Source organism: Megascapheus bottae, chromosome 20 (assembly GCF_031878675.1).
Source record: "Megascapheus bottae isolate mThoBot1 chromosome 20, mThoBot2.hap1, whole genome shotgun sequence".
Classification (NCBI taxonomy): Eukaryota; Metazoa; Chordata; class Mammalia; order Rodentia; family Geomyidae; genus Megascapheus; species Megascapheus bottae.
This window is the reverse complement of record NC_143528.1, coordinates 43,343,425-43,369,803: the sequence shown is the minus strand read 5'-3', so window position 1 is coordinate 43,369,803 and position 26,379 is coordinate 43,343,425. Positions and strand designations below refer to the sequence as shown.

The window sequence follows — 26,379 nt, the reverse complement described above, 5'->3', positions numbered from 1 at the left end:
CCTGTCCCGCTGATCTCAGTGTGAGGACAGCCTTCCTGTGCTCCTCACAAGTATCTCAAGAGCAGCACAGGCCATAATGAAATTTACTTTTCTAACTGGGTTATTGTCAGGGTCAATTCAATTCCTCCATACACAAGTGACAAAATTGAGTGTACGCCAGTGTGTTCGTGGGGTTGTTTTGAGAATCATTATGTATTCTGAATGAAGCGCCCAGAGATTAAGTGGATTATTCTTGACTGCAGTCATTTGCAAACTGAATTTGGTGACATCCTACAAAATGTCTCTCGAGTCCCTTCAAGAAGTGAGCATAATTCAGTCTGTGCTGGTGACACTTTCTGCCCTGACTGGCACTACATCCAGGCAGTGAGAATGTGGAGAAGGCCTCCTCGGAGTGCCAGAGTTCTGAACCAGAGCCTATCTGTATAATCAGAGGGTCACCAGGGCTGCAGCAGTGAAAATTAGCTGTCATCAACTGTTCTCATTTGAATATGCAATTTCATATTAGCAAAATGTGTTTGGAATAATAACCAGCAGGCATTCAACATACTTTAAAACTGAGGCATCTGGTAGGAATTGTGGGGGGAAAAAGCCTCTCATCAAACAGTCCGCTTTGATTTCAGTCTCCATAGAAACTGAATATTTGGATGCATTGAGATATTTTGGTCTTTGGAATTGTAGCATGTCTTGGAATTTGAACATGTGTGCAGACAAAAAGCCAGATGCAGCGTGCAGCGTATGAGATGCCAGTGAGACCCAACTGGTGCCAGGCAATGGAGTTCACCCCAGAGCAGAACTAGATTCAGAAGCTGGACTGCGAGGGGGAAGCCCAGGGGACCTTCCTGAGGGTGGGCTGCACAGACTGCGGGGTCCTCTCCATGGGGCGGAGTCCCTGCCGGGCTTGGCCTGACAGCTGCCTGCAGCCTGGGGGCCGGGGCAGGGTGTGGCTTTCTCTGTAAGGTGTTTACACCACTTGTTCTTTGATCCTGGGGAGACCTTTTCCTCTTACTGTGTTTACAGCAAAGGTTCCCTCTGTCCTCCAAAAGTAATTGCGTATTCGAGTTGATGTTCAGTAGCCGCCCGCCACTGGCCCTGCGGGAGGCGCCGTGTTGCCAACCTGGCAGGCTGGGTTAGGAACGTGAACCCCAAATCCCATGGAGACAAGAAACAGTTTCAGAGTTCAGTCTCAAAGTTGGAAGGGGGCAGAGGTTGAGAGCCAGTACAGTGAGTGTTTCTCCCGAGGAGGAAAATCAAGGCTAGCTCCGCTCTGTCCTCATGAATCCGTCTGCGGAAGCACAGACTCCATTCTCGCCATGCCACCTTGGCACACTTTCCTCCATACTCAGATGCAGAGCCGGGCATTCTCAGACAACCTCCTTTGTCATGGGGAAAGAGGGGACTGGGCATGTCACTGCACTGTGCCACAGGCTCTCGTGCCCACCATAGCTGGGAGAGGAGACAATGTAGATGAGGTGAGGAGACGGTATAGATGACTGTGTGAGGAGATGGTGTAGACCAGTGTGTGAGGGGATGGTGTAGACCAGTGTGTGAGGGGATGGTGTAGATAGCTGTGTGAAGAGACAGTATAGATGACTGTGTGAGGAGACGGTGTAGACCAGTGTATGAGGGGATGGTGTAGATAGCTGTGTGAAGAGACAGTATAGATGACTGTGTGAGGAGATGGTGTAGACAAGTGTGTGAGGAGACGGTGTAGACTGGGTGGTGTGTTCTTAAGGAATTGTCTGGGCTCAACCCTCTGCATCCGTGAGACTCAGAGCTGCAGGCCCTCCTCTCCCCAGGGCACCACTGAGGCAGGGTGGACTCTGTCCTGATTATTCCCCTGTGGCCTCCCAGGGCCTCCCAGGCCACCCTGTCCCAGAGGCATGGACCCCGCCGCCTTCCTCAGTCCAAAGGTTTCTCTCTCCCGTCCCTGTTCTCAGTTGGATGAGGTCACAAAAGCCCCGGTGCTCCCTTTGCAAGGAATCTCCTGAGCAATCCAGGGTGACCAAGGAGTCCATGAAGCCCGAGGTCCCGTCCTGCTCGTCCGCAGGGACAGCCACATTGGTCTGAGAGCAGTACCCACGGCTGAGAGCTGAACGCCTGTCAGTGGCCTGTCGTCTCCGCTTCAGAAAGAGCCTCTCACTCACTGTGCAGAATGTCCTGCCTTTATTCTGAGGAATCTTACTGATTGACTAGTAGGATTTGTTTCCTAAGAGTCTCAGGTCCTTTTGTGCCCAGGCTGGCTTTGAACCTCGATCCTCAGATCGCATCCTCCTGAGTAGCTAGGATGACAGGTGTGAGCCACCACGCCCAGCTATTTTCTAGTGTTTCTGATAGATAAAACCCCTACCTCCAGTTTGTATTACTTTAGAAGTAAGTAAACTTGCTGGCGCTTTTTTTTTTTGCCAGTCCTGGGGCTGGAACTCAGGGCCTGAGCGCTGTCCCTGAGCTTTCTCAAGGATAGAACTCTACCACCTTCGCCACAGCACCGCTTCTGGCTTTCTGGAATCTAACCCAGGTCGAGTGCTAGACAAGCACTCTACCACTAGGCCACATTCCCAGCCAACTTGGTGGCTTTTTGAACATCCTTTTAACTAAGAGACCTGGACACTGCTATATTTTCTAGGCAGAAAGCTTTCTGTTCTCTTTGAGCCTGAGTGCTCAGCCTTCTAGAGTCACAGAAGGACATGTCTTTTATCAGTGTGGAGTGACATGATGTGCCAAACTCTCCTGCATGGACACTCTTCTGAGCTGCCCACACTGCCTGCATCCACTATATCCTCTCAGTGATAACTAAGGTTCTGTCAGTCGCGCTAAAGAGGAGCACACGTGGGCCAGAGCAGGAGGATTCTTGGATCAGCTGGGGTGTCTCTTTATCTGCCGGTAATGGAGGACTCGGGGTTGGTAGTCTCAGAAATCACCAATTTAATGGTTGAAACTTAAAAATCATTCAATGCTTTTAAAAGTGTCACCTTTTGCAGCAAACCAAGGTTTTTAATTAATAGATATGTGGCTCCAAAGAAACAGTTTGCATCCATTTAAAAACAAACACAAGACAGATTGCTGATGAATTATCTTGAATGTTTATGTGCTTAATAAGTGCCAAGTCCTGAATGTGTGTAATTGAACTCCAGGAGTGTGCCATTGGTGAAATTGCCTTTAAAAGGAGCCCTGTGTGAAGCTGATGAGCCTGGCTCTGCATGCAGGCCTAGGAAGTTGGGGTGACACGCCCCACAGAGAATTAGCCAGCACTACCCTACAGGCTGAGTCCTCCTGGGCTCAAGGGCAGCGCACTCCAGACTCTGGCTCTATCAGATTTGGCTTTCTGTGGCCCTGGTGATTTGATACAGGATGCTTATTCAGTCCATTGGTGCTGCAAGCTGTTTTGAAGGTATTTAAGCCGATTGAACATCTTTAATTGAGCATTTTTGTGAATCCTTTCCCTTTGTTTTGTTTTGCTTATTTAATTTCCTAACAAGCTCTAAGTTGGAATGCTTGTTCCTAATACTCAGCCTTTAAACACACTCCCTGATTGACAACCACAAAAATAATTGCAGATAGGAAATGAGAAAGAAGCCAGTTCAATTTTTTTCACAATTTCTGTCCAGAAATGGTACTCCAAACTTTCGTGAAGACTATGTGTATCCTGAGAAAAGATTTAACGAGAAATGTATGCTGCCTGTCTCCTGGAAACATGGGTTTGTATCCTTAATTAGTAGTTCTAACATTCATTTTCAATACTTAATGAGACAAGCCAATGGCACCAAATCAAAACTTAAGTTCTGATGAGACAGGTGGTCCCTTACAACAACAGTTTACACCAGCTTCATTTGTGGGAAAATTGAGAGCTAATATTGGGCAGAGATGATGTCTTGCAGGCAGTGTTTCTCCTTGTCTGTCCTCATGCTTCTACTACTCTGGTTCTGCCCCTGCCCCTCTCCCTCCCACCCATGGCCAGGCAGAAGCAGAGCTTCGGGGTGGATGTTCAGAGACTACTGTGTGTTTGTTCACTATTCCTAGGTGGGTATTTTTGTTGGGTGGGGGAAGTACACATTTCAGCACTTCATAAAGCTGCTTTAAACTATGGTGCAGGGAAGTCATGAGAGCAAAATTCTTGTCAATGGTATTCTCTGGACTTAATTTGACCTTAGGTACTGTCTCCCGTCATATGTTTGGAAAATGAAGCTTTTGAATGTTTAGTAACCGACCATGTAGGTGAATGATTGCTCTCCCTAGCCAGCCATTTTCCCCACGGTAACAGCCACATTTTAAGACTTCTGGTGAAGGTTATTGGGGTGCATGTGTGCCTTTCTCCTTTCTTATATATATTCCGAGTCAGATGCCTCGATCGGCATCTCTTGTCCTTGACCGCCGAGAACAATGGCTTTGTGTCCTTCAACCGTTCAGACCGAACTGTTACTGTCATTGTGGATGATGGCTGGGAGCTAAAACTTCCTGTGTAGATGTGTGGTAGGCCTGCACACTCATCCCTCTCAGCGGTCTCTGCCACAGCAAAGTGTGCAGCACTGATGTGTCCTGCAAGAAGCAGAGCTGTCACTTGGCCTTAAGGACATAGCTTTGACGTTTGGTGAGAACGCAAGAACCCCGAAGAAGGCCAGGACGGAGGCTAGCATCTCTTGCAGTGCCCGGTGCTCTGGCACCTTTGAGATTGAAACACTAAGATGATAATGATTTCCTTCCTGATTCTAACCCGCAGCCCTGACACAGTCCCTGGCAGCCAGGAATGCTTGGAAGATGCTCTGCTCTGTGCGGGCCTGTCTGTCACTGTCAGGAAACCCTTCAGTGAGTGTGGAGCCATTTCTTCCTCAGATTAACTGCAGTACCAGGCATGTGTTGCCTGCAAGAGTGATTAATTACATGTGCCCATGAAATGTGGTCTCGCTATGGCAGTGACAAGCCTTGTCAGTTTGTCTCAGGAGGGCCTCTCTTCTGGTTTTTTGTAATTCTGTGTCTTTCTGGTAGCACCATGGGTTGCCAGAGGAGGGCTGCCGGAAGAACTGCGTGTAGTTAGCAAGCACACCAACCCACTCCATATCCCTGGGACGTTGCTGAGGAAACCCAGGGCCACCTCCCAGGCCCACTCCTGCTCCCTGAGCAAGGAGCCCTGATCCCTGGGGATGGAGTCTGTCATTTGAGATCTGGTGACACTCAAGACGACTCACAATTCACCAGTCCTTTCCCAGTGCCCCAGTGCAGTTCTTCTGAACTCCAGTCTTGTCGTGAAATGTGTTGATTAACTATGAGCAAACCTGACTATTAACTGATTTTTATTTTTTAATTTTTTTATTGCTGGTGCCTGAGTTTGAACTCAGGGTCACAACCAAGTGCTCCACCCCTTGCACTATGCTTCTGGTCCTTTTACCTTTAGTTTGTTTTCCAGATAGTTTTGTGCCGATTTTGCCAGGGTCAACCTCAGACAGCTGTCCAACTCTCAAGTACCTTGGATTACAAGCACGGCTTCAAGCCTTGCGAAAACAGTGGCTGAATGACCGAGCCAACAGGGACCAGCCAAGTTAAGTGGCATGCTTTGAGTCCCGCTAAAGGTCCATGTGTCAGGATAGGATTGAGAGCCACTCCCTCCAGTCGAGCTGCCCTCCGGCACGCCATGGTTCCAGAGCCCTGTGGCTCCAGTCATCTCTGGAGAGTTTTAATTTCACAGCAGAGTTTTCATTTCAAGGAATGCGCACTTGCTCTTCCTTCTGTAGATAATTCTGTGTGCATTTCTCAGTATAGTAGATGGGGCAGTGTTTTCTCCTATTCTAGGTTGTTTATAGGCTCTTAGGGGAATCTGAGGTGGGACGGGGTGAAGTGGTGAAGACTCTGCCATCCTCGCCGGGTCCGTCTCACACAGGACGTCTTCCATGCTGCACCCAGCACGGTTCTTCTGATCTTCTCCTCACTAGTCTTTGAGTGGATAGAGATGCAGAAAACACATCCTCTGTGGGACACAGCAGCAGGGTGAGATGAGGAGAAACTGAGTTGGGACAATGAGGTTAGGTGTTCTGTCTCCTAATCCCAAAGAAGCGGCAGCTTGTGGGTCTGCGGGTCATGCTGTAGCTGAGGCCGGACGGAGGAGGGCGGTGTGGGCTGTTAGCCTTGGGAAGAGCAGGCCAAGGTGTCCACAGGGCCGCGGCCATGCAGGCGGGAGGGGGGCCCTGACCCTCCTGTTCAACCGACTGTCACTCAGCTCCAAGGCTCCCATTGCCTGGCAACAGGCAGCCGAGAGGAGGCCTGGTGAACCACAGTGGGTGGCGGTGCCACCACCTTCTCAGGAGGCCCTATCTCTGTGGAGCATCCACTCGCGGTGGTGTGGTGTGCGGAGCTCTGGAGCATCTCATCTGCAGAGGTTCATGGAGAAGACGCTGCTCCTCTGACCCCTCCTCCTCCACTGAGAGAAAGCCAAGACCTGGGGGGGGGGGGTGTGCGACATCACTAGCAGACATAGGTCCGTGTGTTGATGTGGTTGTCAGTGCTGCTCAGACCCCTTTCCAGCGTCTCTCCGCTCTGGTTAGCATCCTGTGCAGGGCCCTGGGTGGGATCTGCAGACACACTGTGCGGTGCTGCAGACACACTGTGTGGTGCTGCAGACACACTGTGCGGTGCTGCAGACACACTGTGTGGTGCCGGGCTCTGGTGAGCTCTGCTGGGCGAGGCCAGGTCTGGCCCAGGTCTGGCTTGTCTGGGCTGGGCCAGACAAGCGTGACATCACAATATCAAGTCTTGCCAGAACTTCTTGCCAAGTTCTCTAGGAAACAGACGTGCTGAGCAGGGCCGGTACCACTGCCCCTGGTATGAGCACTGGCCGTGGACTTCATTCAAGAGTGGCCCTGGCCAGCGTGGGCCAGACCTGCCGAGAGGAGCCCAGAAGAGGGGGGCCAGCTGTGGCTCCAAAAGCTCTATTCAGGTCGCTCCAGTTGGGTCCCTTGTGCTTGTCCTTCTGTTTGCACCATAAGTACCTCAGGATGCTACTGAGACCGCATAGGACATGTGGGTAGTTTTAGGAGTTGTGAGAGAGGGTTTTTAAAGAAAGACTTTCTGGCTGCCTCATAATAGGGAAAAAGCCAATATTCTATGGGATAGGGTCAGTCAGCGTGGGTGTGCCCAGGTCTGTGAGCTACCCAGGAGGCCACAGAGGGCCTGCCCCAGGACAGAGGAGAGAAGGAGCACCAGGCGGGGCCAGGGGCTTCTAGAAAGAGCCATCTCACAGCCTTTTCTCCCTGTGCTGTAAAACCTAGCTCCCTCGGTTCTTTGTGAGCCTTAGCAGAGCATGTGAAGCATAGCAAGGCTCTCCAGGAGTCTATCAAGAGTTGACCCCTCAAGCACTAATTCTAGTGCAGACATCAAATCATTCTTCAAACAATTAAGACTAAAAATCAGTATCCTATGCTTATGTGTGCTGGCTTGAGATGCAGTTCCAGCAATGGATAAGACCTCTTTGACTCAGTGTTGGGTTTTAAGTTAGGAAGCGTTCTGTGAACCACATGGAAAGCAGGCAGAGAATCAAACCCAACAGTACAAAAAAGAAAAATACATCACAGATGTGTTTTGTATACTAATTCATGGAATGGCCTTTACCGTATTGACTTGAGTAGTTCCTGACAGCGACCACAGTGCAAACAGCTCTGTCAGTAGCGAGGCTGGGCTTGGGCTTGCTCCGGCTTGGCTTCCTATGTCATCACCTGGTGCCAGAGGCAGCACCTCGCCCCTCTGAGACCGGCCATCCGAGATCTGCATCGGAGCCCTGTTGCTGGAACAGGCCCAAGATGCAGAGGCCCACAAGGAATTTTTTTGGCACAATTGATAATAACCCAGGGATTTACAGCTCAAAATTGGCTTTTTTATGACTAGTGTCTGATGAGATCTTAATTCTGACACTTTCCAGAACATGGCGCTGAAATGCAGAATGATAACATTTCAAATTCACAAGCCACTGTTATTTCTGCTGTGTATGTCTGTGCTGGATGAGAGGCTGTAAATGACACACATGCACCAATGAGAGGTGAAAGTCTCCATGTCTCACAGAAAAACAGTGTCCATTGGCCAGCTTGAACATCATAGTAATTACTTTCTTTTCTATAGTATGGCCATAGTCTCAGTGCACAGATCTGATACCAGAGGAAGAAAAGCCATCTTGGCTTTGCTTCTGATGTTTTTTAATTACAGTCTAAACCTTTTTTAAAAATTACTTTGAAATAAAGCTGATTTGGGAAGTGGTTTTTAGGCTTTTCTATAAAGTAGCTGAAAGCTAAAATGTCTGTTGTTTCAATAAGCTGATGCTGTATTCTGCTGACAGTGGGAGTGTCACCACAGGGTCTGAGATGAGGTCACTGGAGAGCAGAGCCCATACCCCCACCCCGCACCCCAGCTTGACCCCTGTGCTTCCTGTCCAACGGATGAGTCAGGAGTTGAGTTCTGCCCGCCTCCCTGGGCTGCACCAGCTGTGCTTATCAGGGTGATTGTTGGGAAGGACACAGCTGGAGGCTCCCACAGCACAACTGTCTTCTCTCCTGATTCTGAAAGTCCAACAGCAAAGTGTTGACAGACTGTGTGGCCCCAAGGGTGCTGAGGTCTCTTCTTCTCCCACCACCTCTCAGTATTCCAGGCAACCTTTGGGTCTCCTCAGCCATGCACCTATCCCCCACCTCTGACCTTGCAACCTGTAGGTCTGTCTCCTTGTAAGGACACCACCGTGTGTGACCTCATCTTGACTCTGTTTCTGCTCAATTGTCCCCTGGCAGAGGTAGACAAGACTGCAGGTGAAGCCCGCACGCGCCAGCCTGCATGTTCTCTGGCTGGTGCCAGTAATTGCGGCAGTGGGCATCTGCCCGCTGACAGTCGGCAGCCACTGGCTCCCAGGAATCGCTGTGCCCGCCACTCTCTGCACAGGGTGCCCAGAGAGCCTGTCCAAGAGTGGAGGATGGCGTATCTCCCGTCCTGCAGGCAGGACTGCAGAATCCTGCCACCGTCTTGCAGCCTCACCCTCAGCCACTCAGGGGATTGCCTCCATTTGGAAGGGTGTTTGGAGTTTGTTTTTTAATTCCACATTAGTGGAACTTGCCAGACACAAGTACCCACTACGAAGGCTTGCTCCTGCCCTCCTGCTGCCAGTGGGCCTTTCTCCGAGGAGCCTGACTTGCGTGGGCTGGGGCCGCCATGTGCGGACACCACAGTCGTCCCCTGTCTGCCCACAGTGATCTCCAGGGTCAGAGGCACTTGCTGCATGTCACCGGGAAGATCTTCATTGCTCCTAGCGGTGGGCCTGGCAGAGGTGGTCCAGGTCTAAGGACCTCACGGAGTGACCAGCACTGAAACTCCTCACCTGCAGAAGACCCTGGAGAGTCCTGTCAACGTTAGTTGCATCCTAAGAACTCCATAGAACTCAACCATGGTCAGTGTTCCTCCTGCATGTACTGCAGATGTGGGACCCTTGCTGGGGACTTCTTGGGTCCCCAGCCCTTCCTTCATAACAGCCTGGAGGGGCCTGGCTCACAGGGACTGGCCTCTCTCCAGTGAGGGAGAAGTTGAATTATCCTAGAGGCTAACACTGTGGCATAACAGGTGACAAATACTTTTAACATCAACTCTGCTGAGATGAAACCCTGTGTCCCAGGCTCCTTCCTGGTGCTTTCACAAAGAGCTGCAGGCGCACGTGTTGGACCTGGGGCTCTTTTCCTTCCATATTTGATGTGCAAGTAAATCTCAAGCCGCTGGATGATAGAGTTTAGCAGAACAACAGTGGGGTGACTGGTGGCCAGCAGGGGCCTCCCAGATGTTTGGTGAGCTTTGCGCCCCACACTGATGCTCTGTGATGAAGGACAGGCCTCTTGACTACTCGTCACCAGCCTGTCCGCATGCTGACACCAGCACTTGGCACAGCCTTCTGGGCCAAGGCCTACATTCACCTCACTTGGCACCTCCCGCCAGCAGTATTCAGCTCCATCCTCATCCTCCCTCCCCTCTGTGGCACCTGTCCCAACCAAATGAGCCTGAAATAACCTCCCAGCCCCTGCCCAAGCCCATCCTTCAAGGTTCTGGAGCCCATCCTTGAGGGTTCTGGAGCCCATCCTTCAAAGGTCTGGAGCCCATCCTTCAAAGGTCTGGAGCCCTCCTTCAAGGTTCTGGAGCCCATCCTTGAGGGTTCTGGAGCCCATCCTTGAGGGTTCTGGAGCCCGTGCTTCAAGGTTCTGGAGCCCATCCTTCAAAGGTCTGGAGCCCATTCTTCAAGGTTCTGGAGCCCTCCTTCAAGGTTCTGGAGCCCATCCTTGAGGGTTCTGGGGCCCATCCTTCAAAGGTTCTGGAGTCCATCCTTGAGGGTTCTGGAGCCCATCCTTCAAAGATCTGGAGCCCATTCTTCAAGGTTCTGGAGCCAATCCTTGAGGGTTCTGGAGCCATCTTTCAAGGTTCTGGAGTGTTTGATTGAAGGGAGTGTAGGCGGGGGAAAGGAAGGGTTGTTTCACTTTCCAGGCTGTCGTGGTCTGACTTATTTCCATCAGAATCACTCTCAAAGGGAATAAGGGCAGTAGCAGGAAGAAACCAGGCAGGAATGGGCCGTGTCTTGTCCAGAAACATCAGCGGCTAGAGACTGATAGGCAGGCAGAGGAGGCGGTGGCAGAAGGTGAGTGGAGAAGGGAATCAGGGGAGCAGCTTTGCAATTTCAAGGGTCAGCGGATTTTAGGCTCCACAAGAGCCTCTCTACTCAAGGCCCAGGAAGGCAGCCAAGGGTCTGAGCAGAACATGGAGCCCGTCGTGACTGAAAGTGGAAGAGCAGACGCTGCCGCCAAGAGTGGGAGCCAGTATGGGCCATGGAATGTGGAATGGAAACGCTACTTCTTCTTAGAGGGCACAGGCCAGCATCCCATTCCTAGACACAGACTCTAAATAACTGAAAATGGATGCCCATACAACTTCCTCTATCCATACACTTGCCACACTTCTGTTCACAAGCACCAAAACTACAAAGAGTGCAAGACCTTCAGGGGGAAGTGAGAGACCAAACATGCTGTGGCCCTGCCCAGCTCACTCCTTGGAATAAGAAGAGGAAGCCACAGCACCAATGCATAAACAGCAGGACAGACGTAGTGTGCAGACAGCAGGACAGGCACCAGTGTGTGTGTGGATAGTGAGATAGACACGTGTGTGGACCACACTAGAGCCTGTGCACTGTGCTGTTGGGCTTATATTCTCAACAAGATAGAACCAAAAGAACAAAATCTGCATGGCTGCCGAGGCCTAGAGAGCAGCCACAGAGAAGCCCAGCGAGACGTCTGGGCCATGGGGGATGCCAGCTTTGGCAGTGATGTGGTTACACGGCCATATGCATTTGTCAAAATCCAACACCCCCTGCAGCTGAAGACGTCCTCGCCGTGTGTGGATTTTATAGTGGGGTGAGCCTGACTGCAGGAGGCCAGGCTCCTCCACGGTCGCTCACGGTCTAACCACTGGAAGCCACAGGTGACAGCCTATGCGCTGGGGCGTGGCATGGGAGCACATGCGAAATTCTTGTCACGAAGGACACAGCACGCACTCTCAGCGGGAATTGGCCATCGCAGTCTTTGTGTGGCCACATAATCTGGATAATATTCTCTTTCCTGGTGTGCCTTGTCTTAAATCCACTGTTGCCCTATGGATTTGGTCTCCTCTGCAAAGCTGTGAACTACAGATGCTCATTCAGGAGCTTGCCTTGATGAGCTCTAGCTGTACTTGGGTGTGTGGCAGCTATGTGAGCCATGCGTGGAGGTGTGTGTGTGTGTGTGTGTGTGTGTGTGTGTGTGTGTGTGTGTGTGGTGTGAAGGCACGTCATTGTGAACATGAGTGGCAGAGGAAGACTATCCCAGCACTTTGTTTTGTTGTTCCATCACCTATGAGGACCCACAAAGGGCCAGAATGAAGTGTCTTCTGTATTGTCGGGGTTCATCATAACATGTTACAGAGTCAGCACCCCACACAGCGAGGCCAGGCTGGGGTGACCAGAACCTTCCATGGACTCGGCCATCCAGGTGAGGGGGTCAGGTGGTAGGTAATCTTTCTGCATGTAGTGATTCTCCCAGAGCATGGCTTATGGGTATATTTGACTTCTTCAAATCAAGAAGGTTCGATTTTTACATTTCCTTTGTGGACATTTTCCTGTACCTTTATTTGTTAAGAAGGAAAGACATGTTTTGTAGCTCGTCTTTCTGTGAGTGGTCTATGCGGGAGGCAGCGCTGGCCAGTTCTCCTTTAGAAAAAGGAAATATGAATCGAGGTGGGGGGCAGGATCCTTACAAAGAGCCCAGGACTGAGTTGGAGCTTAACAGCAAAGTGCTTGCCCAGCAAGTGCAATGCCCTGGGTTCCATTTCCAGTACCACAAAGGAAGGACACACACAAAGAGCCCGCTGTGCTGTTGAGATTAGCCAAAGTACCTCAAGAGCAGCACTGGGCGGGAGCCACTCACTGTCACTTGGAAAGCAAGGCAAATGACAAACTCCAGAGGTGAAGGGGTTTGGGGGTCCACACTGTCCTGAGTCTTAGCTTTCTGTCCAGGCGCTCAGGTCATCTTGATAACATCTCTCCGGAGCCTAGGCACAGAGCATGCCCGCCCAGTGTCCCTGCGGCCTCCTCTCTCCCTCAGCTCCTGGATGTGGCACCCTCTGTCCTTGCTCGTTTTTTTATAGTTCGGCTGAGCACAGCATGTGCATTTTGAGCTGAGTCAAGCTAATTTCCACTGAGAGCAGGCTGGGTATTTCCACTGCATACTTCCTCCATGGCAAATTCCAGTGAGTGGCGTTGTTCTCACTCTGTGACATTCCTACACAGCAATGTCGGCCCTCCGTGACCTCCCCCACCAACCTCCTCTGGCATACCCTGCCGGTGTATTACCCACTGCGCCAAGTCCAGTGCTCCCTGAACTCAGCCGGCTCTGGCTGTGCTCTGCTCTGGGCCTGAGCACATGTGAGGACAGGCTCCTCGCAGCCACGCACGGACTAGGTCATCTTCCTACCCTGTACTGGGCTCCCCCTCTGCACAGGGCTTTCGTTTCTGGAGACTTCACTCTCCCTGGCAGCCCAAGAGGTGGATGTGAGCTGAATGGGCCACAGAGAGGGGAATCACGAACACCTGTCCTCTGGAGCCCTGGGCTGCGCCAGTTCGGCCAGGGCCTTGGTTAAGCGCTGGCAGGTCACAGTTGTGCTATGAACCCCTAAAGAGGTGGCGTAAACAGGATGCCGCCTCGCCACTGTGGGTTCTGCTCACCCCACGTGCTGAGCCAGGCTGCCTTGCCTTTGTGTATGCATTCCTGCTCGGTCTCCCGGTCTCCACTCACCCCGGGCCCCGAGCAAGAGAACCACCCGTCAGTTCCATGAGGGCTGTTCTTCCCTCACTGAAATCCTGGTTCTCGGCGTTCAGCTTCTGGGGAGCTGTGGTCCCTGTTCTTGCTCCTCGGCCTCCTGTCACCTGTCTGGGCTGACAATGAGCGTCGCTCTCCGCCATCTGCTTGGAGGAAGGTGTATTCCCAAGCTGCTGGCTTTTCTTCCCCGACATTTATTTCCTCATGTTTAAACATATGGATTATTACAGGTTCAAAGACCCAGAGCCTGCAGGAAATTAAATCACGCAGCCCAGAATAATTCAAAATGTAGACTGGAAACACAATGCAAGAGGAAGTTATAAACAAAGCAATCAAGTAAAGCTGGCTCAGAATATGGCCATCCGAGACCAGGGAGCTGGAGGCAGCACCCCACCTCGGGTATCGGCTCTGCTAGTCAGCCTCTGTCCATGCGGTTTGTTATTTTCACTCTTTCTATGTCAAAGGCTGAGGTGGCCTTCAGAGGTCACCACACTCTCCCTTATCAGTTCATCTCTCACTACAGTCCCCAGGAGTTAACCTGTCGTGACTGGGGCTGCGGCCGCCTGGCCGGGAGCCCTGGAGAGGCTGGTGGGTGACGTCGCCCGTGACGGCTGCCGGGACCTCCAGTCTGTCGGGCTGGCAGAGGCTCTGGCCCGGTTTTGAACTGAAATCTGCTGCTACTCTACAGATTGGACCAGGCAAGCAGTGGTAGCCCAATCCAGCACTAGGCTTTTCAAAACTCACGTTAACAGTTCTCCAACTGCCTAACACAGCCTCCCACGCTCGCATTCACCACCCCTCTCTCCTCTTAGCATCAGCACCTGCTTGGTTTCCTCCATGTGTCTCATCAAAGAGCAGTCTGCTGCCCTTGCTTACTTCTTCCTTACATTGAGACTGCCATTTCCACTGGGAACGTGTACCCAACAGCATGAATGGGCATCAGAAAGTGCAATGACGGCCCCTCCCCCCTTCACCCCCCCCACACAAGTCACATGGAGAGTGAATCAGTTTCCAGAAGTTCCTGCTGGTTTTCTCTGGGACCGCAGCTACCCCATGCCTGCCCACCAAGGTCCGCGCGGACATCCTGGTTGTGTCCACTGCCCCTGAAGCTTGTCTGCGGCCGATGAGCTCTTCACGCAGGAGCCTGGGTTGTGTAGTGTGGTGACTGTACAGAGGTCTGACGCTAGTACCTGATCCTTGATGATGGCTGCTCAGTGCCTGGCATGAGGGGAGAGGATGACGGGCTGTGTCACAGACAGAGGAGCCGGCATGGAGCAGAAGGAAACTGGGGAGGTTGTCACATGTGCTTAGTCACTAGAACATTTGTAAGGGGTACTGACACCCTGAGACTGAACGGTGATGGGTGGCAGTGCTGAGAGGCTGCATGGGAGGCTTCCGTTGGAGAAGCACAAGGGTTACCCGGAGGGGACGGCATCTGTTCAGTGGGCACGGCATGCGGGGGAAACTTCCAGTGCTTCGCTGCAGCAGAATATTTGTCCTCTGCTTGTGCGGGGACAAAGTGAACTTAGTGTATTTTCACAAGAGGAGGCCAGCATGGTGTGCTGCCATTGCGGCGGTAGACATACCGATGTGCATAAAGGAGCACCTGAAAATTGTACCCATCCCTAAGAGGGACATGATACAGGTGTTTACTTGACAGAGGACCTTTGGTAAAGAAAAAGAAAAAACTGAACATTTCATTTCCTATTGATTCTAGAAAGGAGTGAATGGTACAACCCTGTTTTATTTTGGCAAGTCATTGATTTCTGCCTTCCTTATCATTCCTATTTTGCAAAGGGTTTGCCAACTCCATGGTGAAGAAAATGGTTAAATGTGAGTTAGTCTTTTCCCTGGAATCATCCCCGCCCCCCGCCCCTGTGGTCAATGCTGGTTGTTAATTTTTTGGTATCTATACTCCACACTGCTTTGCAATAAAGCAATATGAATAGCAAGCAGAATTTTGGCATGGAACGTTGTGTTGGGATGGAAAATTTGAATGCTATAATTATTTACCCAGTAGGATTTATTGTGAAAGCATCTAAATTGGGTTGTGCTGGTATGCCTTCAAATTTTGTAAGAGCCTCTGCTCTACATATTTCCCATGTTAATTCTCATAGGAATGCTATAAGACAGATATAACAATTACTGTCCTTACGGAGAGGGGAGTGGGTACCCAGAGAGGGTGCCAGTTCCCCAGACTCTGGAGGTCGAGTGGAGTGGACCTGTGGTTACCTCTGGGGTCTGGACCCTGTGTGCCCTGTGGTTGGCTGTGGGAAATGTACTCTGTGGTTGACTCTGGGGACTGTGAGTCTCCAGATGCTAGCTCTGTGCCCCATCTCTGCAGAGCCCCCAATTCCTAGGGAGAATTGCCCTTGGTTTCCCTGAAAGTCAGAGAGGATGGGCTGGAAGTCAGTTCCAGACCAGCTCAGACCTGTGTGAGGTCAGGATCATGTTTCATTCAGCAACGATTGTGCAAGAGTACCAGGCCATGTGTATACAAACCTTTGAATTTAAAGACAACTTCAACCTAGGCAGAGAAATCACATTTAAGTAAATCTACAAGATTTGCTCATCCTCTAACTGGTTCATTAAATTGTTTGAAAATGATTTAACAAAGAAAGATTTAAGTGAACAAAAGGAAGGAAAGAAGTCTGGAGAATGTATTTAAACTCTCTGGGATTTGACTGTATGTTCTTCACAGGAGCCATGCACAGAGACATAAAATGGAGAGCTATCTGACCACCGATCAATGAGGCCTTGCAGCAGGGAAAGGTTATGATTTCTTTCTGTAAAACGCTTAGGAAGCTTGTGGCTTAAACTACTCAGAAGGCTAAAATCTGAGGACTGTGGGTGGACGCCATGAGAGTCCTATCTCAGCAAACAGCTGGAAATAGAGCTGTGGCTCAAGTGCTAACCTTGAGCAAGAAAGCTCAGAGACAGTGCCCAGGTCCTGCATTTAAACTTCAGCTCCAGAAAATAGTACATATATATTTATATATGCACATACATGTGTATATATGTTAGGCAGACATGCTAGAGACACTTCATGAAGGAAAGAAAATTGGAAGTCCGGTTGGTTAGAGCTGCCCCCAGAAAGTTTTCCCAGACGCCGAATTAGATAGCTCTGAGGTCATTTTATGGCACCATAATTTTGGAATTGGCAGGGAAAGATTCTTTTATGAAGGTCCAGGGGTCTAAGAGACAAAGTCTCAAAAACGCAAAGGATCTGGAGCCAACACAGGGGTGAACGGACTGAGTCTAGAGCTGTGAGCTGATAGGGGTTTCTGACCCTATCAGACTGGGACACCTGACTGGAGAAAGTGCTTATGATTTTCGTCCATAACTCTGACAGGAGATATATGAACTTGCCCTGATGTTGGCAGAGGGGTGAGGGTGTGGGGCTCCCTCCCCTGGGGCAGGGCTGCAGCTAGCTGTCATGGTGGGTGAGGCCTGCTGGAGCCATAGGGACGCACGGAGATGCCACCTTACGTTCTCCCGAGAGTGAATGCACGGAGGTGAAATGCAGCGTCCACGCCGCAGCCCTCTCAGAGCTGGAGAGAATTGTGTGGACACTCAGGGATACGCCTTGACAGGGAGTTTCAGAAGCAAGCTGGAAATTGGGATGACTTCAGTGCCCTGCCTGTCATTTTTCTGTGAAATTATTTTTGCCTTCTTTCCTCTCATCTTTCAAGATAATTATGATAGGTTTTTTGTATAATTGAGATGAGGTTGATTAACCAGACCTGCTCTCCTCTATAAATGCAGTTAATGAAGTGAGGATTTTTTTATATCGCTTTCCCACCTGAGAGGCCAGGCAAGACTTAGCTATGATTCAAATGCAGAAAATGGTTTTGGGAGTGATCATGCGTCCTCAATATTAGACCCAGCTGCCAAGACACTGCGTGTGAGGAAGAGACAGACGGTCAGGCCCCTTCGTAAGCAGTACATCCAGAGAGCCAGTCTCCATGGTGCAGACAGTGGTGGCCCAAGGTCAGGGCCCTCTAATGGCCCGGCCTCAGAGCACAGGGTTGGGGCCTACGCGACAGGGAGAGACCGCTGTGGTCTGAGCTCCTTACCACGAGGAAGGGCAGCCAGTCATGAGCAGCATGCGTCTTCCAGACCGCCATCCCATGTTCTCACCTCCTGGCTTTCTCTCTTCCGGGCCACACCCTTGGCCAAGCCTACCTGTCCTGCAGAGCCTGGGAGCGTGCGGTGAGCCACGGCCCTCTGGGAGTGGTGCAGACCCCAGAGGTCAGGATGGGATGGAGGGAACTGAGCACCTCGTGTCTGACAGAAGGGTGGTGTCTGTCGAGGCTCCATCTCTGTTTTCCTCACTTCATCTTGAAATCCCTGTGACATGAATGGTATTTCTCCATTAGGCTGCGGTCAGAACTAAGGGTTAAGTTACTTCTCCCAAATCACACAGCTGGAACTTTCTGCCTCTGGATTTGAGCATATAGAGTTCACAGCATATGGCAGACCAGACCCCGCACCCATCCTGCGCCGTCAGGGAGTGCCAAAATCCACTGTGAGGATGGACAGAGCCAAGACGTCTGTATGGCGACAACATGGCATCCTGGCTGCTGCAGGGGTGGGAGCCGGGGGTCTGGGGCACTGTCATCAGGAAGCACGGCACAGCACACTGTGTGTGGTTTGCAGCATCCCAGACGGCTCTGAGAGGGAGAGGGCATCGGGCTGGGGAAGGGCTGTCTGCCTGGCAGGCCCCTGAGCTCCTTGGGGCTGGATGACCCCCTGGCCCCATGGGAGCACTGAGAGGCCCTCTTCTGCTCTTACAGCTCTGAGCACCCTCTGACAGCTTCACTCCAGAGGGGGTGAACTTGCCAGCGTTTCCCAGTGTGGAATGTGCAAGCTGGGAAAGATGTGGAGATGGCCAGAGAAAGTGACCCTGTGGCCACTCGCCATGCGTTGTCATAATGTGGCATCAAAAACAAGGTCTTTAGCGTCTAGGCTCCGAGGCTCTGGCAGATGCCCTGTGGCTCAGCTTCTCTCTGACACTCCTCTTCTCCGTCTTCTGATATGGGATGCCCTGCCAGACTGGCTGCAGCGGAGGCTTAAACAGATCAGGCCAACAGCAAGCTCCATCTTTTTTGGTTTAGCTCCAGGTCAAGAAGAACAAAATCTGCTAAACTGAAATCAATCTGGAATCCAAGGACTTTAGAATGTCACCTCAGAGCTGCTATAAAGCCTTGTATTTATTTGGTTTCCTGCAAGTCAATTTATAATATATATATATATATATATATGAAGAATGATGCTTTTGGTATGATTTGCCAATGAATAATGGGGAACCAGTTTTGCCTGTCATTTGTTAACAAATGTTATTCCCTTTATTAATACCCAAAGTGAAATGGATGAATAATGACTCGGCCTGGGGATATAGATCAAAATTCAGCTTGACAACTAAGCAGCACTGAGACTGGACATTTACAAAGACTTGTGGCTTGACCTGCCAGCCCCAAGTCACTTTTTTTTTTTTTTTTGCCAATCCTGGGCTTGGGCTCAGGGCCTGAGCACTGTCCTTGGACTTTCTCAAGGCTTAGCACTCTACCACTTGAGCCTCAGCACCACTTCCAGCTTTTTTTTTTCTATGTATGTGGTACCGAGGAATCGAACCCGAGTCTTTGTGCATGCTAGGCAAGCACTCTACCACTAGGCCACACTCCCGGCCCCACACGTCACATTTCTTAAGTAGTTTTCTATTTTAATGTCAAGGTTCATAAGATGAATTCTATATGTAAGTGGATGAGTTCATTCAGTCCTGTGTAACTGAATATTTTTATGTAAGTGTTCTAAGTTGAACCAGTTCACTCCAGAAGTTATCACCTGGCCCTGGTAACACAAAGGCTCAGCCATAGGCTTGTCACCACAATACGGTCTGGGGGCGATGGCCTCTACTGGGCTGCCAAGCTCGTGAGGTGTCACAGAGGAGAGTCTGGGCACTGAGCAGAGGCTGGCAGCTGGGCACAGCACAGGAGGGAGTGTGCATGCAGTGTCCCAACAGCAGGGTGCGGGTGCCAGCTACACCAGGGGGGCGCTGCTTTTCGGGCCCTGGCCCGGGTATCCACTCCCGCCTCCCCAGTGTCCCGTCATTATCATGGGCTCCGCCGGGAGGCAGGAAGCCTGAGAAGAGGCTCGGCGCCAAGTCCTTGCAGCAGACGTGTTGTGACTTGCAGACTCTTCTGATTAGACCCAGGGTGGACCAGGCAGGCTGTGAGCTTGGTTGCTGGGGCTCAGGAGGCCTGGAAAGCAAGGCCGGGGAAGGAGAGATGGCGCTTGCTGTTCAGTGAGGGGGTGAGACACATGGCGAGAAGGGAACGGTGGGCTTTACTTGTATTCGCAGGTTGGAGGTTCGGATGACATTATCTCTGAGTTCCTCAGTCCCTGTCCTTATTCTGTCTTGCCCCATACCCAGGGTTGAATGGGCCTCACTGTTCAGAAACCCCCGGAGCGCATGTCCCCCTCTGGCTGGACTGTGAGCCCTGAGGCTGTGTCCTTGCTCACACACTGTTGTGTCCCGGCACAGCCCGCAGGCCCAGCTCCCAGGGTGGGCCGTGCATGGGGGGGTGGATCCCAGGACCAGCCACGTGGATGGTACGTCTGTGGGCGAGTCTTTTCCAGGGGCTCAGTGCAGGCATGTTAGGTCCTAGCATGGCCCAGTGGCCCCAGCGGTACCAGAAGTGAGGAGCCGGGAACACAGACATGCAACTCAGCTGCAGGTGTAGCCTGGAGACAGAGAAAAGCTCTGGGCAGGTTCCGGCCTTAAAATGCTTAGCCGTAGTGGGACTTTAGGTTGATAGCAACTCCAGCTCTCACTTTCCTTACTTGCAACTGAATATCATAATAGCTTTTAACTTTTAGAAACTGCAAGATCTCTTCTCTAAGCTTAGCTATCTACAATTCATGGTGGGAATGAGAAAGTGACAGGCTGAGAAGAGGAGGCAGCGGTCCAGCAGTGAAGGAGAGGTCAGTGCAGAGGGGCCTGAGGTCCAGGACTGAGGAGGAGGTCAGTGAGGAGAGGCCTGAGGTCCAGGAGTGAGGGAGGTCAGTGAGGAGAGGCCTGAGGTCCAGGAGTGATGGAGGTCAGTGAGGAGAGGACTGAGGTCCAGGACTGAGGAGGAGGTCAGTGAGGAGAGGACTGAGGTCCAGGACTGAGGAGGAGGTCAGTGAGGAGAGGACTGAGGTCCAGGACTGAGGAGGAGGTCAGTGAGGAGAGGCCTGAGGTCCAGGAGTGATGGAGGTCAGTGAGGAGAGGCCTGAGGTCTAGGAGTGATGGAGGTCAGTGAGGAGAGGACTGAGGTCCAGGACTGAGGGAGGTCAGTGAGGAGAGGCCTGAGGTCTAGGAGTGATGGAGGTCAGTGAGGAGAGGCCTGAGGTCCAGGACTGAGGAGGAGGTCAGTGAGGAGAGGCCTGAGGTCCAGGACTGAGGAGGAGGTCAGTGAGGAGAGGCCTGAGGTCCAGGAGTGATGGAGGTCAGTGAGGCGAGGCCTGAGGTCCAGGAGTGAGGGAGGTCACTGAGGAGAGGCCTGAGGTCCAGGACTGAGGGAGGTCAGTGAGGAGAGGACTGAGGTCCAGGAGTGATGGAGGTCAGTGAGGAGAGGACTGAGGTCCAGGAGTGAGGGAGGTCACTGAGGAGAGGCCTGAGGTCCAGGAGTGATGGAGGTCAGTGAGGAGAGGACTGAGGTCCAGGAGTGAAGAGGAGGTCAGTGAGGAGAGGCCTGAGGTCCAGGACTGAGGGAGGTCAGCGAGGCCAGGACACCATCTCCACTGGGCCACTTCGTCCCCTGTGTGGCTCCTGAAAGACTCTTGGTGGACAGGCAAGGAGTCAGCCGTCTTGCCGGGCCTCTGCCCCGCACTGTGAAGGTGAGGCGCTGTCCCCGGCACTGCCCTGAGTCCCCTCAGCCCCTCTAGTAGTTGTTTCCCTCCTGCGTCCTGAAGACTGAGATTACCAGTGACTTGTCAACAGGAGCTACTGGGCGGGCTGGCCGCTGTCCCGGCCAAGTCGGGGGAGCTGGACAGGGCCTGTGCCAGCAGCACTGGGTCACTGCACAGGCCCTGCTCTGTCTACACTGTGGCAGTGCCTCCAGCATGGGCAGGAAGCAGACGGCTGGGCAGCTTCTTCTTTATGACTTGCTCCGTCTTGCTCCCATCCTTCACTGCATAGGGGAGGAGGCAATAAACACCAGTCTTTGCTGGAAGAAGGAGAATCCACATTTTACTGCAACCCCTTTCGTCCCAGGCCATCAGGTTCCAACAGCAAGCAAATTTCAGATGGGGTTTTGTGGACAACTATTGAGCCCAAGTATTTTATACTTAACTTTGCACTCTACAAAAGGTAGACAGGCTAGTTGCAGAAAATTCAGAAATATAATCTCCACTATCAGAGACAAGCTCTGAAATCTTCTTGGTAAACTGCCTGCAGCTCTTTTCAAAGTAAAGCCGGATCCTGAAGTACACAGAGTTCACACGTAGCTTCGCTTGCTTCCCGTTACGCTAGGGTCTTCTAAAACGCTTAAACGCTCCGAATAGTTTTAACATTTTCTTGTTCTTGGGCCGGAAGCATGCACAAAAGCCTGGGTTCGATTCCTGGGTACCACCTACAAAAAAAACAAAAAAATCTGGAAGTGGTGCTGAGGCTCAAGAGGTAGAGCTCCAGCCTTGAGAAAGTCCAAGGACAGAGCTCAGGCTCTGAGCTCAAGACCAGGACTGGCAAAAAAAAAAAAAGAAAAAAGAAAGGAAGAAAGAAAGAAAGAAAGAAAGAAAGAAAACATATTTTATTATTCTTATAAAGATGATACACAGAAGGGTTGCAGTTTCACAAGTCAGGTAATGAGCACATTTCTTTTTGGACAATGTTACCCCCTGCTTTGCTTTATCCCAGTTTTTCCCTCCTGTCCAACAAGTCTAAGATTTTATACTATAATTTTGCCATAATTTATAATCGGGCCTTTGAAGATCAAGATTTGTCACTTTTCTTAAAGAAAAACAAAGGGATCCCTGGGGACTGCCGGCCCGTCCTCACCCCCCAGGCCTTGGCTCTCATCCCTGGGGATGAGACAGCGGCTGGGTAGACATCAGAGGTTCATCAGGTGGAAAATGAAGACATGTCTCATGAAGAATTTAAGAGTTTCTGCTCTGCCTGAGTCATTGCAGCCCAGAAAGTGAGTTATATATCACAGAACCCAAAGGCCCCTGCAGGCAGAATCCCACCTCCAGGAGAGCTGGCATGGCAGGCGGCACCTGAAGCCCTCCGAGCAGCCAGCCCAGACACCTGTGGGCAAAGGCACCTCCCTAGCCTGCCAGAGGGAGGGCTTCTGGGGAAGGCAAAAGGCAACTGGGTTCACTGCCCGGGGCTGGTGGTTCTCCACCAGACGGCCCCCTGGGCCCGAGTTTAGAACCTCGGCAGCTGTAGGCTGGATCCCCTGGGCGGAGGCAGAAGCCCCTCGTTTTCTGAATGTTCCCAGGGTGGACGAGCTAGATTCAACAAACACAAACGTAGGTTCCCAGGTACATATGAGCTTCAGAAAACGATTGACCTGCAACTGAGCTGGGGCCTTCCCGAGAGGCACGGGAAAGCCGCTCCTCTGAGACGGGGCTCCCTGGGTCACGCACTGCATCTTGGAGATGGGCACATGGCATCATGGAATCCTAGGAACAGCTTGGTTTGGAAGGAAGGTTTCCAGACTCGTCATCTTCAAGGTGGGATTTTCTGTGTAAACATCAACTGATACCTCCAGGGCCTCTTTAGTCTAGAAAGATTGGCATTTAATAATACAAGTGATGGTACAGAGGATTTAGAACTGTGTACATTTGGAATTTAGATGTAAAGCATGTTATATAAAATATAATTATGTCACTTTTCAAGTGAATAATGTTCAAATTTAACCAAAGACAGATATAATCTCATTTCGAAGCTTTCAGACACTTAAATAAGAAACATTCTGCTTTTTCACTTCAGTACTTTTAAATTTTTAGTCCAAAGACATTCAAAACAAAGCACATGTTACTTCTAGTCATAACTGAACTTTGTTCTGGAATAAAATTCTCTTAGAAGAAGCCAGGCCTGGAGGCCCACGCCTGTCCTCTTAGCTCCTCGGGAGGCTGAGATGGCAGGATGGCAGGAATTGGCAGAAAGATCATGGTCCAGGCACATCTAGCAGGAAGTGAGACCCTATCTCAAAAATAATCAGTTACAGCCAGACTCCAGGAGCTCAGGCCTGTAATCCTAGCTACTTGGAAGCCTGAGGTCTGAGGATCACAGCTCAGAGCCTTCCCCGGCAGGAAATCCTGTGAGACTCTGATCTCCAATAAACCACTTAGAAAATGCAGAAAGTGGTGCTGTGGCTTAAGTGGAAGAGCACTAGCATTGAGCACAAAGAGGCTCAGAGACAGCACCCAAGCCCTGAGTTCAAACCCCAGAACCAGCATAAAAGGCAGAGAAGATCTGGCAGTGTGGTTCAGTGGCAGAGTGCCTGCCTGGTGACTGTGACGCCCCGAGTTCAAATCCCAGTGCCACAAAAGAACAGATTCTTTTGGAAGAATGTGAATACACAGCGATGCCATTCACTTGGTTTGCAGCTAGGAATGTGGGTGGGGAGAGATTGGAGCGCACGTTGGTGGGCAGGCAGGCACTGGGCCGATACAGGCAGGGGCCAGCTCCTGTGGCCAGGAGAAGCCATTCGTCACAACCCTTAGTTGAGGGGTGGCCTCACTGGGGCCTTGGCATTTTCACTTAGCCTGATTTAGATGACATTGAAGAACTGGCACAATTCTGCAGACTTTAGGGGCAGTTTCTGCTGAGACTCAATCCTTAGTCCAAAATAGAATTATGAGCATTTCTGTTTTCAAAGGAAAGCCGCCAGTTCTGATTAGAGCTGTGGCTGGCTGCAAGCTGGTGGAACAGCTGCGGCTGAAATCGGAGAGGGAGCCAGCATTAAGACTCATCAGTGCCATTGTCCTAGCAAGCGAGATGAATCCTTAATTTCAACATCCTTCAATCCTGTCATTAGAGCAGCAGCCAAAGTGTAGACTGGATGTGCTTTCTTTAGAGTAGGCCTCTAAAAACTGCAGAGAAGGTGGAAAGGGGGGACTCAGAGCACAGAATTTGGTAGAAGAAGAAGTAATCAGGTCTCCAGGGACTACAAGCTCTGAGCCCATGGCAGTGAATGCAATGACCCAGAATATGAATCCCCACCCCTGCAGGCTGCAATGACCCAGGACACCAAGCCCCACCCCTGCAGGACACGAAGCCTGTCCAGGGAAGCCCCCACCCAGAGAAGGCTCCTGTAGACCACTGAGGGCCTCTGGAGTGTGACCAACACTGCAAGTGGACTTGCCAGGTGCCCAGCGTCCCCAGCACCCTCACTCTTGTGCTCACTGTGCCCTGTGGAGACCTGTGTGCCCGGGTGACTGAGGGTGGCGGCTGGCCACTGGCTAATCACATGGGAAGGACTGAGAGAAGCACCTACCCCACATTCCCACACTTTTCATAGGAGAACCTTTGACCTTGAGGTTATAGGCTGAGCTCCCAAGAAGTCATTTGACCTCTGAGGCCTCAATTTGTGCCTAGTGTGACTGAGAGAGTTTGGGCCCTAAGCGGGGTCCTGTGCAAATGTGCTCAGGGTTGAGCTCTGGGGCAGACCACAGCAGGCAGGACCGGGCAGCAGGGCTGACAGGGAGGGAATGGACAGCAGGTGTCGTGCCCTGATGCAGTTTAGACGTGAGGTGTCCTTGGAGACCCTCAGAAGCCAGTCTTCAGCGCGTCAGCGCTCAGACGTGCGACCTGGACAGGGCTCTGATGTCACCACCACCATGTGCTGTTCTCCTCTCCTCTGCTGGGGTTGAGCCTCTTGCTCATGCAGGCATTAACTCAGTGCAGTCCTACATTCTGCAGCAGGTCATTTCTACACACAACTCCCGGCCAGCCTGCACACCCAGCAACCCCACGCATGGGGTCTAATCAGGCGTGTCTGCCTGCACGGCTCACACTCGGCATGGCCTTGTTCTCTGCGTGCTCTGTCTGTCCACGTCCTCAGCAGTGTTGTCATCTGAGCACCTGTGATTTGAACAATGTAACATGCATGAAGTTCAAAGGCATGGCTTGTACCACGTGTGTGTGTGTGAGAGAGATCTGAGGGTGATGGTTGGGTCTGTCCTTGGATTCCTGTTTCTGGGCTGCTGTGGGGTAGAGGCCACCGCAGTCTCCAGACAGAGGAGGGCAGCCTGACAGCCCGGGGCTGGGTCTGACGGCAAACGGGGACAGGTGATGAAACACAAGTCCGTCTCTCTAGGTGCCTCGTGCCCCGTCTGTGGAGGAGGCGGCGGCAATGCCACTGTAGGCCCCCAGGCCGGGCCATCTCACAGAAGCCTGGTTTGATGGCATCAGGGCAGCGGCTGGCTGGCGGGGCGGCCCAGCTCTGGGGCAGAGGCTCACCAGCAGCTCCTCCCACCTGGGTGGAGGCTCACTGGCGATGACTGGGGACCCATGCTGACAGCAGCCTGTCAGTGTGTGCGGCATCTGCTGTTGCACACGGCCCATACTAAGAATGACTTCGCTTCTGTCTTGCAGAGGAAGAAGGTGGAGACTTGGCCCAGCCGGGCCTCAGCTTCTCGGGGCCAGCAGACGAGGACCTAGGTAAAGTATGGATGGGCAGGCCCCGGGGGGCTAAGCATGCTCCTGTGAAAAGAATGGCCTGAGGAAAAACCAAGTAAACTGGAGCCATACTTCCCGAGGTCATAGCTGAAGCGCTTGGTGAAGCTCTCATAACAAAGAATCCTCGCCCCCCCACCCGCCACGGTCCCTACTGGCAGCACCCTCGCTGCACAAGAAGCAGTGTCCACAGGTCCTCAGAACGGCCCCCCTCCCCCACCTGTGATTGCATCAGCCCCCCTGAGGGTGCAGGGGGAGGGGACCTTCCACTGCCCTCTCCCAGCTGGGCTGGTCCACCTCACTGAGTTCCCCCCCCACAGCGGCTGGGCGGCTGTCACCACCGCCCTCCCCATGCACTCTCCAAGGGAATGT

The 26,379-nt window shown here is 51.8% G+C and overlaps 1 protein-coding gene across 1 annotated transcript in view; it reads left to right on the top strand.

Annotated features, from left to right (window-relative positions):
• Positions 1-26,379, top strand: part of Dlgap2 (DLG associated protein 2) — a 496,365-nt gene that overhangs the window by 381,826 nt on the left and 88,160 nt on the right. Inside the window, exon 5 of the mRNA XM_090353712.1 lies at positions 25,927-25,992. Coding sequence (XP_090209838.1) covers positions 25,927-25,992 — 66 coding nt within the window. The remainder of the gene's footprint in view (positions 1-25,926; positions 25,993-26,379) is intronic.